This window comes from Harpia harpyja, chromosome 5, assembly GCF_026419915.1.
Source record: "Harpia harpyja isolate bHarHar1 chromosome 5, bHarHar1 primary haplotype, whole genome shotgun sequence".
Classification (NCBI taxonomy): domain Eukaryota; kingdom Metazoa; phylum Chordata; class Aves; order Accipitriformes; family Accipitridae; genus Harpia; species Harpia harpyja.
The window spans coordinates 42,161,431-42,178,213 of NC_068944.1; the positions used below are offsets into that span (position 1 = coordinate 42,161,431).

The following is a 16,783-nucleotide window of genomic DNA, read 5'->3' on the forward strand; positions in this document are numbered from 1 at the left end:
TACAGTCTGCATTGATATAGAACCATTCTTTATCATTTTATCTAAAATAGATCTGTTTGTGGCAGGATGAATTCTTACAACAGCTTCAGCTTGCTCATCAACCTTGGATATTGCCAAGTGACACAGAAAGTGAAGGAGTGGAAGCTGACCAAGACAAATGTAAGTATATTTGTTAGGACCAGATAATATGTCAAAAATCCTCAAACTTTTAACTTCTCTTTTTCATATCTTCAAATCCTGTGAAGATGTCATGCCTGCGCACTGGAGCTTTTCTCATAAGTACCAATTACTCATTTGTTTGAGGGCTGAACTTTATAGGATTGGTTTACATAAGCCTTCCTATAGTCACTGAACAATGACAAAATGATCACAGAACACAGTTTACTTAGCTAAGTGAAACAATTTGTCCTGTTGTGTTAAAGTAGCTGTTGCAGAGAAGTAGCATGAAGGTGAAATAGGTACTCCGTTTAGTAAATCTGTATCGACCAGCAAAAAACACCACAAAAACCCCCAGTAGCTCTGAAAGGTAGAGCCTTCCTCCTCAGGCCTGTGACTCCATTTTCTCTATTTTGCCTGCATTCTTTTGAATTCCTCTGTATGAAAAAAAAGCTCTTAACCATACAAGTAATCCTTCATATACTACACTCTTTGAAGCAGTTGTCTAATCATGAAAGCAAAGGTCAGCAGGATCATAACCTAAATGACAGTACAAGTAACAACAAGTAACATGCTATAAATTGCAATACATTCAAACTGTAACAAGTTCTATCTGCCTACAAAGTACCTGTAAGTAATATTGCTGAAAACATTAAATGTTTTGCATTTTCTTTTTTAATTCACAGTAGTTTTGTGATCTGCAAGGGTGAATATGCAAACTATTTCCTAACATATTTTAGGTGATATACTTGAAAAGAACAGATGATTTAATCAGCATGTTTAGAAAACTTAATACATTCTACTAAAACTACTTTAAATGTGCAGAGTTAAAATAAGAAAAAGCCAATTTCTTCACAGAATGGAACAGCTGTGTAAGGGATTAATGATTAATAATCATTATGGCAGATAAACAGAATATATTTTTAAATTATGCCACTTAAAAAAACTAAGAGTTTTCTATTCATATACTAGTTTCACAAATCCATACATAGCCCGGGGTTTGACTATGAAATTTCAATTTGCATAGTGAGATACTGAAGAGCATGTGCGAGTTTTTTTCACACTAGTACAGTGTTAAAATGAAGTTCTGTGTGTCCACCTGATTTTAGTCCAAACCAGTAAGTCCAGTTTGACTTCCACCTGAACCTTTCACTTATCTTTGGGCTGAAGCTCTCCTTAGGTGGCCAAAGGGAGAGCCTGGTACCTGCCTTTTCTGTGCACATGAATTTTCCTGTGTATTTTCAGTAAAGAATTTACAATCCCACAAACATCGGTAGGACTGGCTGTGCACACATAGACTGGTACTAATTATGTAATCAGGGAGACTGATGCTTCAGGACACATCAGATGCACAGCATGGTTCTTTTATAGCTGCTGTACCTGAATTGCATGGGTGTGAGGACTTCTGAGCATCCAAGGTCCTGTGCTATCAGATTCCAAGAATCCTGGTAGATCATTGTCACTGCCCAGTGTGACAGAGTGACAAATTATAGATAAAAGTTTCTGTCCTACCACCAGATCAGTAGAGATGATAGTTGCCTATACTAATAACAATTGTTTTTCCTGGATCTAATGGCACTTAGAACAGAGAAGTGAAAGAAGACCAAAAGTTAAAGCATGTTGTTAAGGGCATTGTCCAAATGGCTCTTAAACACTGGTTTGGGGCATCAACCACCTCTCTAGGAAGCCTGTTCCAGTGTTTGACCACTCTCTCGGTAAAGAAAGGCTTCCTAATGTCCAATCTAAACCTTCCCTGGTGCAGCTTTGAACCATTCCCATGCATCCTATCACTGGATAGAAGGGAGAAGGGATCAGCACCTCCCTCTGCCCTTCGCCTCCTCAGGAAGCTGTAGAGAGCAACGAGGTCGACCCTCAGCCTTCTTTTCTCCAAACTAGACAAACGCAGAGTCCTCAGCCGCTCCTCACAGGACATGCCTTCCAGCCCTTTCACCAGCTTTGTTGCCCTCCTCTGGACGCATTCAAGGACCTTCACATCCTTCTTAAATTGTGGGGCCCAGAACTACACACAGTACTCAAGGTGAGGCCGCACCAGTGCTGAATACAGCGGGATAATCACCTCTTTTGACCGGCTGGTCATGCTGTGTTTGATGCACCCCAGGATGCAGTTTGCCCTCTTGGCTCCCAGGGCACACTGCTGGCTCATACTGAGCCTGCTGTTGACCAGCACCCCCAGATCCCTTTCTGCAGGGCTGCTCTCCAGCCGCTCCTCTTCCAATTTATGTTTGTGCTCGGAGTTACTCTGTCCTAGGTGCAGGATCCGGCATGTGGACTTGTTAAATTTCATCCCATTAATCATTGTCCAATGCTCCAATCTATCTAGATCCCTCTGCAAGGCCTCTTGTCCCTCAAGACACTCAACAGCACCTCCCACTTTGATATCATCAGCAAACTTGCTAACAGCGCGTTCAACTCCTGCATCCAGATTGTTGATAAATATATTGAACAGAACTGGGCCTAGAACTGAACCCTGAGGAACACCGCTGGTGACCAGTCACCAGCCAGATGTAGCCCCATTCACTTACAACCCTTTGAGCTCTGCCCTTCAGCCAGTTCTGCACCCAGTGCACCATGAACCTGCTCATCCCATAGGTGGACAACTTGTCCAGAAGGATGCTGTGAGGGACAGTATCAAAAGTCTTACAAAAATCCAGAAAAACTACATCCACCACCTTCCCTTCATCCACTAGACAGGTAACCTTATCATAGAAGGATATCAAATTAGTTAGACAGGACTTTCCCGTTGTGAAACCATGTTGACTGCGCAGTTAACTGCAGTGTAGTTAACTGCTGCACCCTTTATACTAGGTCAGTGTCTCTACTAATATAACTAAAGGAGTAGAACAAAAATGTTTGATCAAAGCAATACTTTCTGTATCTGAAATCTAATAATGATAAATGTTATTAAAATAACAACAATAACGTTATCATCCCCATCTGAGGTTATATGCTAGTGTCATTGGCAAGCAGAAAGTGCAGAACTGCCACTGCTGACAAAGAGAAGCTGCCAATTCACAGTTGTAAAGTGGAAAGTCAGTGAGGGGCTTGGCATACTTGCTGATGCCAGTGCTTGTAGGTAGAGCAGCTGGCAAGATTACACATCATTTTTCATCCTAAAGTTAATAAATCTGTGTGGATGTTGTGTGTGTGATTTAGTGTTGAGGGGGCCCAGGAGTTCATAATTTATGAGTTTGAGCAGAAGAGCTGCAAAATTAATCTTTACAATAGCAACACCTGTTCTTTGACTGAGCTTTTAATAAATTATATGTGGATAATATTTACCACATTCTTTGACTACTTTGAGATAATAGCAGCCAGGTGTAAAGCTAATTTTTGGTAGTGGGAAAACTAACAATGCAAAAAGAGAAGCTATGTGAGTCACCTTGAGTTCTTTTAAATTAATACCTTTTGATTAGTGTTCTACAAGAAAAAGAATGAAAAAATTTGGGGGTAACAATTTCAAATGTAGTCAGACATAAGAGTTTAAAGAGGCTATTTTCAAAGCCAATGATAGCTGAACAGAATTGGGTCACTTTGGCATCTCAACATCTCCCAGCAAACATCATTTGCAAAACAGATATGACAGTGCACATCTTGTCTTATGGAAATGAGATCTAGGTTCTCAGTTCTTGTAAATCAGACTTTACTTTCTAAATCCTTCAGTCTCTCTGACAGCATTTTAAAAACTTGTCCTTATCAGCAAGATCCAAAGATAACTGGAAGTCAATAATTTTTAAACCTTCATACCAATTATGACAAAATTTGAAATCAAAGAGGTACTCATATAAGAGTATAAATGATTACAGCTTAAAAGATTTTTTATGTTAAAGAAGGAAAGAAAAACATTTTTAAGAAGCATTGTTGAATTTTTTAGCATACATTCTCCTTCCTCTTTATGTGCTTAATTAAGTTTGTGGCCATGTCAGAGCGGGAGATAGGGGTATAATTATTTGCTCTTGTGATGTAAATTTTTTATTAAAAAGTAGGAACCAACACATGCTTTTTTAAGAAATCTTTGACACTCTGTACACACTAAGCAAAGAGAAATGAAAATGGCCAAGGCAGTATGATCCAAAATCAAGGGTTTGTGGTTCTTTTTTCATTTTAGTGTCACTAAAAAGCCTGTAGACAAGGCCTCATGTGTCTTTCTCCTCAGCTGTCATTCTAAAGACAGTTCTCCATTATTACCTGTAGTAGTTTCCTTGTGTGCTGATTCTCTGCTAAGAGTTTTCAGAGGATGCATAGAGATTATTCTTGGAAAGATGAGGGATCTGGAGAAAATACCACTTCCACAGTTCTTCAGTTTGGTGGGAGTTCTTTGAGCTGGCAAAAATAATATTCTTCTTTATGGGGTACTGATGCAAGGAAACGGAAGAGCTGCATCTACAACCACCAGGGCATTTCTTAGCCAGCTTTCATGAGAAGAAATTTGGCCTTTCAGGGGACTGGCAAGAGTCAGCTTGAATTTTCACTTGAGAACAGGTCCTACAGGGACTGCTGGTTGGAAATTTCTAATGCATCACTAGCTTCCAAGAACCTTGAAAAGTCAAAGACCGTCTTTTGGTATAATTTGACCTACTATCTCTAGTCCTGGCATGGATTTACTGCCCAAAAGCCCAAGTCTGCTTTCTTGGGTGCCTAACTCAAGAAGTGACCCACGCAGCAGATTTCTGCAGGTCTCTCAGCCTTGGACATGGAGGATCCCTACCTGCAGTCAGTCCATTTGGCAGATATACATGATAGGTGAATAACATAGACTCTTAGCAAACTTGCTACTTGGTTAATCCATCTTAAATATATATCTGTTTATACATTTATTTGCCCTTATCCGCTTAAGGCATCTCAGTTTCTGTAGTCAATGGCACACTAAGTGGTGTGGCTACGATCACTTCACTCTAACTTCAACTTGCCAACAGGAGTACTAGATGCTCATTTTTAGCTTGGCTGATCTGGGACAAGGCCTGAACTCTCACCTACTGACCTGTGGCAAGATACTTAAATGTTTTGTCACTATACATCTGCAAACCTCTTCTCTAAGGTTTGCAGTGGAAGGTCTACTGCTGATAAATCAAGGCTGATTGTTGGGAAAAAGTGGGATTTCCACTCCATTCATTCTTGCACTGGTCTTGAAACTCTGCATTCAAAGGCACTCTGCTGATGACTTCAACAGGTATTGAAGAAAACCTTCACTTTCACACTCTGCACAAACATCCACCTAGCAAAAAGACCCAAAGAATGAAAGACAGTATTTTGTAGAATCGAGAAATTCAGACTGTGTTCCAGTAAAATTCCAAACCGTACAATACTTGTCCATGGGTAAAATTCCTTACACTGAGCAAATTCACATGGCTAAACAGTTAGTTTTTCTTAATTATGAAAATAAATGTTCCTAAGGTTTGGAAAATCGCTTGATCAGAGTTGATAATAAGGAGGAGTTTACTGCTGGAATAATTTTTTGCTGTGAAAGTTTCCTTTTGCTAGAGCCAGGTACTGCTCAGTATGAGTAAGAGTGACAGAATCAGCTTAGAGCAGCAACTGTTGATTGCAACCTTTATGACATTAGCACAAACACATTCCATTTCTGTCAGTCAAATTCAGCTATTTGTGTTCTGCTCTGGTGGAGTATAGCAGCGCTGTAAACATCTCTTTCAGTGGGTAAGAGTTTAGGGCAAGGCTAGATTTGGTTTCTCTAGGGAGTAAGGTAGTTATGAGGCATTGCTCAAATGCATTAGTCAATTATATGTCTGGTTAATAAGAACATAATATTTGTAGTTGGAAATTTTTCCCAGTGAATAGTAAATTTACTATTAATATGTGCTTTTTTGTCCCAAAAGTGAATCTCAGTTGAACTTCTGGGAGACTTTAATGCCAGCTTCATGAATCTTCTGGAGAAACTTACTGGTATCTTTCTTTCATTTAGTATTTCAAGAGTGATAATATAAACTGGAGTAAAAAAGTTGTATCACTCCATCCCACATAACCTTTTTAAGGAGTGTCATACTGCTTTTGTCTGCTTGGGGTATGAGTAATTTTCCAAATTTCTCCACTGTGCATTTGACCTGTGTTAAAGAAGATACATTGTCTCTCATTCTCCTTACCAGTGTCTTAGCTAGGTATTTAGCCTGAGACAGTTCTAAGTTCACTTCAGAAATGGGATACCAGTAAGGATTGTGTTCCTGTAAACAGAATTTCTCTTAGGCCTATTGGATGGTCTTGGCTGGATGTCTTGTAACGCCCATAGCTGAAGCTGCACCGTTTCATATAACTGCTTTTTGAGTCTGAAAAAGAGAGGAAACAATTTTCTAGCATGGAAACTTGCCCACTTGGATTTAATTATTTATAGATAATGAATAAAAGTAGAGATCAACATTATTTCTACCAGAAGTTAGATGACTGTTGGATAGTGAGGGGAGAGTTCAAATACAACTAGGGAAAGTTGGAACTAGACTCAAGACTCCTATTTTTTGAATGGATGTGCTTAAATCTAAAGCTGCCATTATCTCCTTATACTATTAAGGCTTTAGCTCATGTCACTTTATTTCTACTGACTAATATTTGGGTTTGTGTTGGAAAAGTTCACATTGAACTAAATATTTGAGAGGAGGAGGGAATTTTCCATTGCAGTGAGGAAAAAAAACCTCAAAATTTGTTGCAGTGCAGAAAGGTGTTTTCAGTACAGTTCCCAAATGTAAGGATATCTTTTTCTGCAACTTGCATTATTGTGGTAAACTTGGATTCCCAAAGACATTTAATGTAATAAAAAATGACACTGTAATTTAAACAATGGCATAAAAAATTATCAGGGCACACATTAGGTAAATTAAAAGCTGGCTCACTGAGGAATCAAAACCTGGAGTTTCTAATGGGAAGATGTAGATGAATGGCGCTCGTTAGGGTCTGATAGGTTTGAATAATTGGTGGGAAGGACAAGTTGAAGTTATTAAATGATGTGAATCCCCTGGTATAATGGCCACATTCCAGTAAAATGCACTTTATTATAACCAGATGAAATATATTTGAACCAAATGAAATATATCTGGCACCAGAGAAACATATCTGTCTCTGCTGCAGAATAATGAGGCTTTGTCCTGGAAAGCAGTGACCTAATGGATTTAGGATGATCATAGAAGATCATCTCAGTGTGAGCTCTTAGCATAATGCTGTCACAAAGAAGGGTAGACCATTCCTTGAATGCCTAAAAAGTTAAGTAGCAAAGTAATTATTCCACATATTAGTAAAAAACTGTGGTTTTGGTGTCTTGCCATTAAGAAAGATTGGAATTACTTGAGAGATTTCAGAAGATGATTAAAAACAGTCCAGGGTTTGAGAAACCCTGTTATGAGTTTGCCTCACCTAAAGGCATTCAGCTAGGAACCTCGGAGATGACTTGGTATCTGTAGGTAGACATTTAAATAAAAAAGATTCAACTCATCAAACTGTGATGAAGGAAATTAAATGCTGTGTCCTAGCAACCAGGAGCCTTAAGCATTGTAAGCAAAAGTTAAGGGAGGCAATGAACTTGGAGTCATTAGCATGATGTGATAGGGCTTTCTAAATGACAGATGATAGATAATCCAGTGGGAGATTCTGTGGGCACTATACAGGTATACGTGGGCTCTATACAGTGTACAGGAGGTCAAACTAGATGATCACAGCAGGATTTTTTGTCTTGGTATCTATGAATATACTTACTCATTCTCATAAAGAGTAGTCTGGATGTGCAATTTCAGTTGCTTTCCTGGACATGACATGTTAGGCATTGATAAAGGTGCACATGATATAATGATCATGATTCTACATTTATGCTACCTGTTTTCTTACAAACCCTTGAAAATGTGCATAACTGTGTGTACATATAAACACATTTTTGTGATTTTTATTCTAAGGTTTATTCTAGTGATTTTAAACTGTAAAGCTCCCCCCTAGTTGTTTTTATTATCATAATTTAGTCCTTGGAATATAAAAATAATTTACTTGAGAAGGCAGGATGCCTCTGGATAAAGTAATGGCTGTCCTTAGTCATCTAAAAATACACACCTGGGAAATACAAGATATGACAGTCTGGATTAATAGTGACCATAACAAAGATATTAATAAAATACTTTTAAACTTTACTGTGCTCTAGATAGTCATAGAAGTCTGTAGATTTCAAAGCACAAAATATATTCATGCTAATTTTATCTATGTGAATATCCGGTATTAAATGGCAGTGTACATAATAGCAGTGTTATAAATATTTTGCTTTGAAAAGATTTTAATTTTTTTAATTCAAAAATCATTTGCAAGTGGAGTTCTAAGCTTTCAGGAAAAAAATATTGGCTGTCCTTAATATTTGAATTCTACAGAGTTCTATGCCTTGTATAAACCACTCTGGATAGATACACAGGTAAGTTCAACAGATAATCATCTATGCTCAGCACTAAAAAAATCTGCTAAGCTTTATTGGAATTTTATTCCAAAATATGAATATAAAGATATATTGTTTTACATACATCACAATAAAAATACTCCACTAGCTGTATATTGATATAGCAGGCTATATATATTGATAGAATAACTTTGATTTGAATTACAAAGTATAGTGTATGTGTTGAAACACAGGTTGTTTAATATTGTGCTGTTAAAAGATCAGTCTAATAGAACATAATAAAAAATAATAAACTTCTACGAAAGTAAAGCTCTTCTCTAACGTGAAAGAATTTCAGAGAGTAAAATGAACTAAAGCTTTTACTGACAAATTACTGACAACTAGTTAACAAGGCTAGCCATTATAGCAAAGAAATGTAACTTTTTAATGGGAATGCAGGCTAATTTGCTGCATGTTGATGAAGGAACTTTAATTAAATCACTTGATTCAGTTTTGATTATATCAGATTGATCCATCCCCTTTTAGACTTTGCTCTTCCAAAACACTTGTTGAGTAAAGGTAACTTAAATGTAGCTCTTTGCGAAGGCATGCACTGAACTGAGAACTGTTCTTACTGGAAAATCTCTGAGTAAAAAGAATATTTATACTCAGATAATTCAGTCCTGTGTTGTTGCTCAGCCATGTGGCTGCCCAACATTTGTGCTGTGTGAATCAGGAGGAGCTGTGGAAAATATGTGAGTCTGACAGTGGTGAGCTGAAACTGCTTCAGCTGGCCTTTCAACTAAAAAATGCTCATGAAGAAATACCCCTAGGGTTTTAGTAAAGACAAGTGACTATAACCCTGTGAAAATTGTGAGGTGCGAAGTCATCCTATGGAATGGCATCTAGCCTTAAAGAGCACATCAATGAGCTGTTCAACTGGGGGACTGCTGTCCAGACTTTCCAGTTGGAAGGAACTGGCCATTTCATGTGTCCTTCATAGTACAGAGCATTGGAAAGAGGTAAGGACCAAATTATACTGATGAGATCATTTTTTTATGCCTTTCTTGATTCCTTTCTTTGCCATGCTGGCTGAGTGCTTTCACTACAGGCCAAGAAGATCTTGCTGCAAACCTATGTGTGCTTTTTATTCCACTTAATTGTCCCAACTTTTTTCAAGAGCTATCAAACCCAGTCATCTTTCATCAGCGCCTTCTGTAGTCATTTACAGCAGTGAAGAAAGAGCATGAAGTAGCCATGAAGTACTACCAAAGCACATTGGTCATGTTCTACACCGACTTTTCATTCAATTTGTTTGAATGCAAATGACCCCATGAAGTGCAAGACCCAGGGAGCAGCAAGCAGGGAGTACATCCTTTTGCAGTAAATAAGGCCTTGAACGGCTTTTGGCTCCACAGCTGACTGATTGATTCACCAGAGCGGCCAGATTGCTGCAGAAACCAGAAAAAATGTAGAATGCTTGACTGTAATCCCAGGGTGCAAAAATGACCAGGAGGTGAAAGATCTATGAAAGAAATCTGTTTTCTTTCTTTGGCCCGGTATTCTCCAAGCTCTAAAAAAAAATTAACACTCCTTATTATCCTGTTGCTGTGAAAGTGTTTTACAAGGCCAAGATTTATTCTAAGCCAAAACTGTAGAAATTCCTCTTGTATCCTATAGGAAGGATTTAAAATTCAAGTAGGAAAAGCCCTGTAATGGAGAAGGTTAAGATCTTGTGACATAATTACGGTGACTGTTCTTAACCCTGTCAAGGAGAAAATCCATGAATGTGGAGGCTGGCGGAGAGTGAGAAGAGAGGAAGGTTGATCCTTCTGTTCATTTTGGTTAAATCTTGTTTGGCAATGTGTAGTGCCAGTGTGAGTGTTACAGCAGGATCTGGGCAACGCTTATTTTCTCCATGTCTTATTTCCCTGATCTGCGAAGTGGGATGATAAAATGTGATAACTGACAGCAAAGCTATGAGAAATCACCAGTTAATGTTTCTAAAATGTGTCATGAGTCTGGGCCCCAAATCTAATGTCTATCTGTATTTCTTTCTGGTGTGATTTCACTAAATTTAAAATGGCTGTGGTTTTTCAGTTATTTTCCCCAAGTCAGTCAGTGGTGGCTTCCTGCTTGTATTAACTACTTTTAAATTATTGTCATTCCCTTTTATATTGGAGAAATCAGCCTGTCAAGGTATGACTTGTCTTGCCTACCTTCAGCTATATAAAAGTGAGAGAGTCTAGTCCAAGCTATTTGTTCTCTGAAGGAAGGAGAGAAACAAAGGGTCCTCGAAGGACAGCTAGAGATCCGGCTTACTGGGGGTCTGAGGCAGGTACACTGAATCCCATCGCCCTTTCAGGGTGTGCTTCATCTCTTGCATCTCCACCTCGACACTTCTCTGTCTCATGTCAGCTGAAAGTTGATTTGATCTTGCCAATACCATTTCTCATCAGTCAAGAATTCCATAATGGCTATGGGGTAGCACAGAATATATTTTCTGGCTGGCATCCCATTTCCTTTTGCAGCTAAGACCACCACAGTCCCTGGAGGTTTTGTGGGTAACAGTCACAAGAAGAATCTGCAAATGGAACAGTCTTACATATATTTGCTTTTCTTTTTCCCCCCTTAAGACAAATTTGTTACTTAAAGATCAACTGTGACAATGCTTGAATGTCTGCTAAATGAAGTGCCTCCAAGGAAAACAGTTGTTAAACATTAAGTATAAATGACAAAAAAATACATATTAGGTTAATAAAGGATAAGAACTGTTGCTAAGATTTCCTAGGCTTTATTTCTTTTTTTTTTTGATGCAGAGTTTTTCATGGTATGTACCTTGCTCTGTTGAATATCAGTACAGTATCAGATATAAAGCCCAGGCTTATCACCTGGCAAAGTGAAACTTAAAGGTCTTGTTCCAATTGTATTTGATTGATTAGCTGGAGATAATGGGAATAGCTTGTTCCTGCCCAGTTTCTTTAATCTCCCAAAGAGGGCTTGCATATTTGTGTGTTCAAAAGGAGTGAATAAATATGAAGCTGCTGTGCCTGATTTCCTTCAGTGTTTAAAAATGGCAAGGTGAAGGCTTCTAAGGTAGCACACAGATCTTTATGCATTCAGCTGTGTACTTAAATGTGGTTGTGGTGTTTACTTCTGGTTTATAACCCTGATCCTCTAACTGGATCCATGTAATATGTCCAGTTGCAGCATTCCATCTTTTACAGCCGTTTGGTGGGGGGGTGGCGGGGGGAGGGGAGGTTGTGTTACAGTCAGCAACATTTGCAAAACAATCTATTTCAATATGCGTGTGTAAATATTTGTAAAAGCAAAAATTCCATTTTGCTTTGGAGAAGGTTTTCAACCTGAGTACAATCAGAAATGAAAGCATTTTTATCTCAGCTTGTCTGATCCATCACAGTTGCCTAGTATGTTTGATGCTTTTTGCAACACTGGTCATTTTTTGCAATCTATTACTAGTGTTGAAAAAGAAGCAGCAGAAAACCCCTCCAAAACACTGAATAATTGGAACAAATAATATAACTAAAGAAGCTGTGATTTGCTTCTGCATATTTTAGAAATAAAAACAAATTGGGATTCATCAAAATACTGATCAATGTTGCTTATTTAACTGTGAGTTCAGCATTATGGAAAACTTTTACAAAATGCAAACACAATGAAGGATTAATTTTCCCTTTTATCCTATTTTTGTGTACATTAAATTTTAGCCCTCATTTCTGTGTTTTTCTGTTTGATTTCACAGGTTTGTGAAATCAGTGGGATTGTTGAAGAACAATTTAATTAAAACAAAATTATGGTGATCAAAACTACACCTGAAAATTTGCTTTAGTTTATACATAATAACTTTAAATAAAGTTATTTTTCTAGTATCAGCAGTACATAAGTGGAACCGCTCTGATATGTGGATGCTCTAATGCACTGTATCAGAGTATTTACTGTGGTACAGTGGCCTTAGGAAAGAAGGGTAACTGTCGCCTTTTAGTATAAAGTTACTGTAATGGTTTTGTTCAGTTTATACCCCTGTTATTTTGGGTTAACATTTGATAAACTAAACTCTGCCTGACCAAAACAAACTCTACCTAGAGATTTTATGTGTTTTAACTTGTCTAAGGTTTTCTACTCCTTATATTTTTGTAATCTTTACTCTTTTTTAGATTAATAAACATTAAAGTATTCGCGCACGTCTGCCAGTGTGTATGTCCCATTCAAGTCTCACAGAGACTAGCTGTTCACTCACAGTCACCTGCAGAGAGAGGTCAGAAGGGGGAGGGAGAGAAAGAGTATGTGTGTGGGTAGCAGAAACAGGTGTTGCCCATGCTGCATAGCTTTGTATTGAGTTTATCTACTTTGATCTTTAAAACAAATAAAGACTCTGTTAAAAAGGGAACATATCAATAAGGAATGGAGCATGCATGCAAAAATAAAGCACCTAAAGGAATTGCATATATATGATAAAGCATTAGTTACCCATATGGATTACTGAAACAAACTTGCTGTTTACAATAAGCTAACTGGTGTGTGCTGTGTGCTTGGAACTTTAGAAGATGCTTTTGCACAGACATCAAATGAAGGGATGTGGCAGTTGCATTTACTGATTTCATTTACCTGTTAATTCTGTCAAGTGTGTTCTCAATTTCTTTTGTCTTCAATTCTGTATGCTTGGTTCCTGTATCTTAGGCATAATGATATAATGAAATTGCTTGCAACTGTTAAAAAATACAGTATAACAAACCATCTATTTGTTTAAGAAATAAAAATGAGTTGTCTGTCATGAATGTTTCATAGTGTGAACTTTTTTTGCTGGCTCACAAACATACAGTGCTAAATACACAGTAAGTGTGTGGTCTGTCTTAGTCATGAGGAAGTAAAATAGAAAGTCACATTGGGATGAACAACTTCCTATATGTAAAATGTTTAGCATACTGGAACCCCATGGGGATAGTCCCTTGAAGTTCATTTCAGGAAGGGGCTTCATTAATTTGTCATCAGTAAAGAAAATCTGTTATGCTGTGTGTATTTGCAATATACTTGAAGGCTCATTTGCATATAGGAGAGCATATGATCACTGGTATGCTCTATTTAGTCAGTTGTGCTCAGTAAAGCATTCTTGTGAAACTAGTATCTCCTTTTCATGGGTTTTATTCTTCCTTAGTGGCCTGCATTTCATATTTTACCTTGACACTACTGAAAAATGTAAAGTAGGTTTGCCTTTTTTGCTTCTCCCAGTTGCTTCACTGAACATCTGTTAAGCTCCATTCTTTCTGCTTCATGCCATGACTGAGTGAAATTATGACCATATTTATTCCCTGGGAAAAATCTCATTGGCTTCAGTGGAACTAAGATTGCCCGCAACAAGTTGAGAAAGAAATTAGAATTTGGCAGCATCTTAATTCTAGAAGTTTTTGCATATATAAGAACTTGAAGACAGTTTTGGTGTGGTAGTGCAAAGAGATTTGGTCAGGGATGTGTCTGGTTTTATATTTTGATTACGTGTGAAGAAACAAGACAAGCTTTATACAGGAAGGCAGAATATCAATACTGCTTCAGAGAGCAAAAGACTTCTCAGCTATACAGATATAGCGAGTACCATCAACACTCATTAGAATGATTAATAATTTAGCAAGTGTGAATTGTATGCAAATGTCTAGAAGTGTGATAGGATGGCTTGACTCTTGAGTGGTCCCAGTTGTAAAAGCTGTGAAGTCTTGGGCTCCTGAGATCTGGCTGTTCTTGGACTGGCCAGAACAATGGTATTTTTCTGAGACACTTTCTAAGCTGAAGGGTAGAGGATAAAACCATGGAAAATATTACTTTATTTTCACACTAAAACATACAGAAACCCCCATGTCATTCTTTTGGTTTAGTTCTCGTGATTTTGACATGATCTCATGATTTTTTAACACTTGTGGTTGGCACTACTCCCTCTAAAGCGTATGGCAAGAAGTCTTGGCTGATGCTCACACTCAGCCCAGCAACTACTGCTGGTATTGTAGAGGAGAAACAGCCAGCTGGTATCCTGACTGTGAACAGGCTGCAATGAAGTGTAACAAGTCAGGAGAACTCCAAGGAGGAGCTGAGATGCACTTAATAGGCAACAAGTAGCTGGGCTTAGGGGGCTGGGGAGTATAAACAGCAGCTGGGAAGGCCATGCAGAAGGCATGTGTGATAAACTTGTTTTCACCTTTGAGCTGTGGGAAGCCTTACTCATTTTCTGTGTGACCTTTTTGGCTTCAGGAAGCAGTTTCCATTTGTCAACTGCTTATGTAATAAACTCTGCCTCTGTGATGCCTAATTGAATTGAGAGTCAGCTGTGGAAGTTCATGTTGAGGCTGCTGTAGTTAGTTTGGCAAGTGTATCAAGGTGGGGGTTTTTGTTTTGTTTTTGACTCTGCACCAGGCACTTCAAAGTTGTCACAAAAAGTTCAGTGTAAGCTACATAGAAATGTGCTCCTCTCTAGCTGCATGGAGCAGAGTAGATTCAGTGCTTTTCAGAAAGGTACTTCATCGGTCATTGCCAGTGCCATTCAGTTACTGCTTTTTGATGGAAAAAGAGCCACGATAAACAGATAAATTTTGCCTAGCCATATGTTTACATCTTAGTTTTTAGAAGCATTTACTAAGGCAATGCTGTAGGGACATAGTATTCTCAACAGTACTTGTTAATGAAAAAAATACATATCTCAGTATATAAAACTGCATGTAGCTTGTCTAATAAGCAGCTGTCTTTCTTTCAAATGCCAATTTAGAATAAAATGCCTTTTATTGTCATACGAGTTTCTGCTGCTTCCTTTTAAGACCTGCACTCCCTTGATACTTTATCTGAATAATCTTAGAAGCAACCTTACTGCATCTCTATTCATTTCAATAACACAATAGTATTAATAGGTTCCCTTCTGTACTGCTCATTTCAAGTAACTTCATCATTTGGCAGATTTGAAAGAGTGACTTCTTGCTACCCCAGTGTCTAGCTCTAGGATTTGGAGGTGTGGCTTAGGGAGAAATGGGGAAGAAATTTTATTTGCAGAAGTTACTAAAATGAAACAATTTATTTTGAAATATCCAGCGGAAGATTTCTCTGAGCAAATCCTTATCTTGAAAACTTAATAATTTAAAAACACTTACATAACAACCAGCTGTGCTGTGCACATACAGTATTAACAAAAGCTTCTGGCCCTGTGGGAATATGCTTCCTAAAAACATGGCTTTATTCGCAGTTTAAGTCTCTTTCTCCTGAGTCAGTAATTACAAAAGAGGGAGGGAGACTTGTTTCCTGCTCTCTGGAGTATTGCTTCAGGTATGTCTACATTTCACTTACAGAGGTAACTAGCTGAGTGCAGGGGAAATTCTATATTGCAACAACTAAACTCGTAGCGATATATGAACTAAATGAAAGCCAACTCACATGCATGCATGTGACACTATTGTTTCATTGCTCTGCCTATATGTGGACATGCTTTACATTTAATCCAATGAACTATTAATGTAAAATACAGAAAAGCTCCCCTGGGATAGATTACAGCAACCTGGACTTCTCTGCAGCAAGTACGCCAACCATGAAGTTACCATGCTTTTAGTAGCTTTATATGACTGGTTCCAGGCAGCTTCCCAACAAAAAAAAAAGTGCAAAAATCTGTATTCAGAGGCAACTAGCTCTTCCTATGCTTATAGAAGTTTGGTGCCCATTCACTCTTGGCCCTGGTTTCTACTCTGGATTAAGCAGCAGCTAGTTAGGCAGTGCAAGTACCTGGTTTTGTAGATATTTTTGCCCTTTACAGTTTTAGCTGAAAGTGCAAAAGCTTGAGGTTAATGCAGTAAAGTTTAAAGAGACCATTGGCTTGACAGCATTAGCTTACTTAATGGTATATTGCTGAAATACTAGTCAAATTAGTTTAAATTACTTTAATTACCAAGTTGCTGATTAAAAGAAGATACATCTTTACAAGTTAGAATTCTGACACGACTGTTCCTTATGACTTTGGTTTCTGTTTTGTTTCCTGACATGTTACATAAGACTAAAGCATAGCCAAATAGAACCTAGTTTGATGGCTTTTTTTTTTTCCTTTGTATAGTACAGTCAGATACTCTTTTCTATGGCTTGTCTGCTTAAGAGAACATGCAGCAAATTTAGTATGTACTGTCCAAGAAGTTTCCTCTATGACAGCTTTAAATCTATCCAGGTGCATCGTCAAGTGAAAGCACTGTACTGGACCTTAAGTTTAGTTCAATCAGCAAAGCAGTCTAG

The 16,783-nt window shown here is 38.0% G+C and overlaps 1 protein-coding gene across 3 annotated transcripts in view; it reads left to right on the forward strand.

Moving 5' to 3' along the window:
- The window catches only part of C5H8orf34 (chromosome 5 C8orf34 homolog), a 175,900-nt gene extending 162,583 nt beyond the window's left edge, over positions 1-13,317 (forward strand). For 2 of the 3 annotated variants that reach the window (XM_052788306.1, XM_052788308.1), the window contains 2 exons: positions 66-159; positions 12,285-13,317. In XM_052788306.1, the coding sequence (XP_052644266.1) occupies positions 66-159; positions 12,285-12,292 (102 nt within the window). In that variant the 3' untranslated portion in view covers positions 12,293-13,317. The remainder of the gene's footprint in view (positions 1-65; positions 160-12,284) is intronic. The other variant, XM_052788307.1, reaches the window with a different exon arrangement.
- The last annotated feature ends 3,466 nt before the right edge of the window (positions 13,318-16,783 follow it).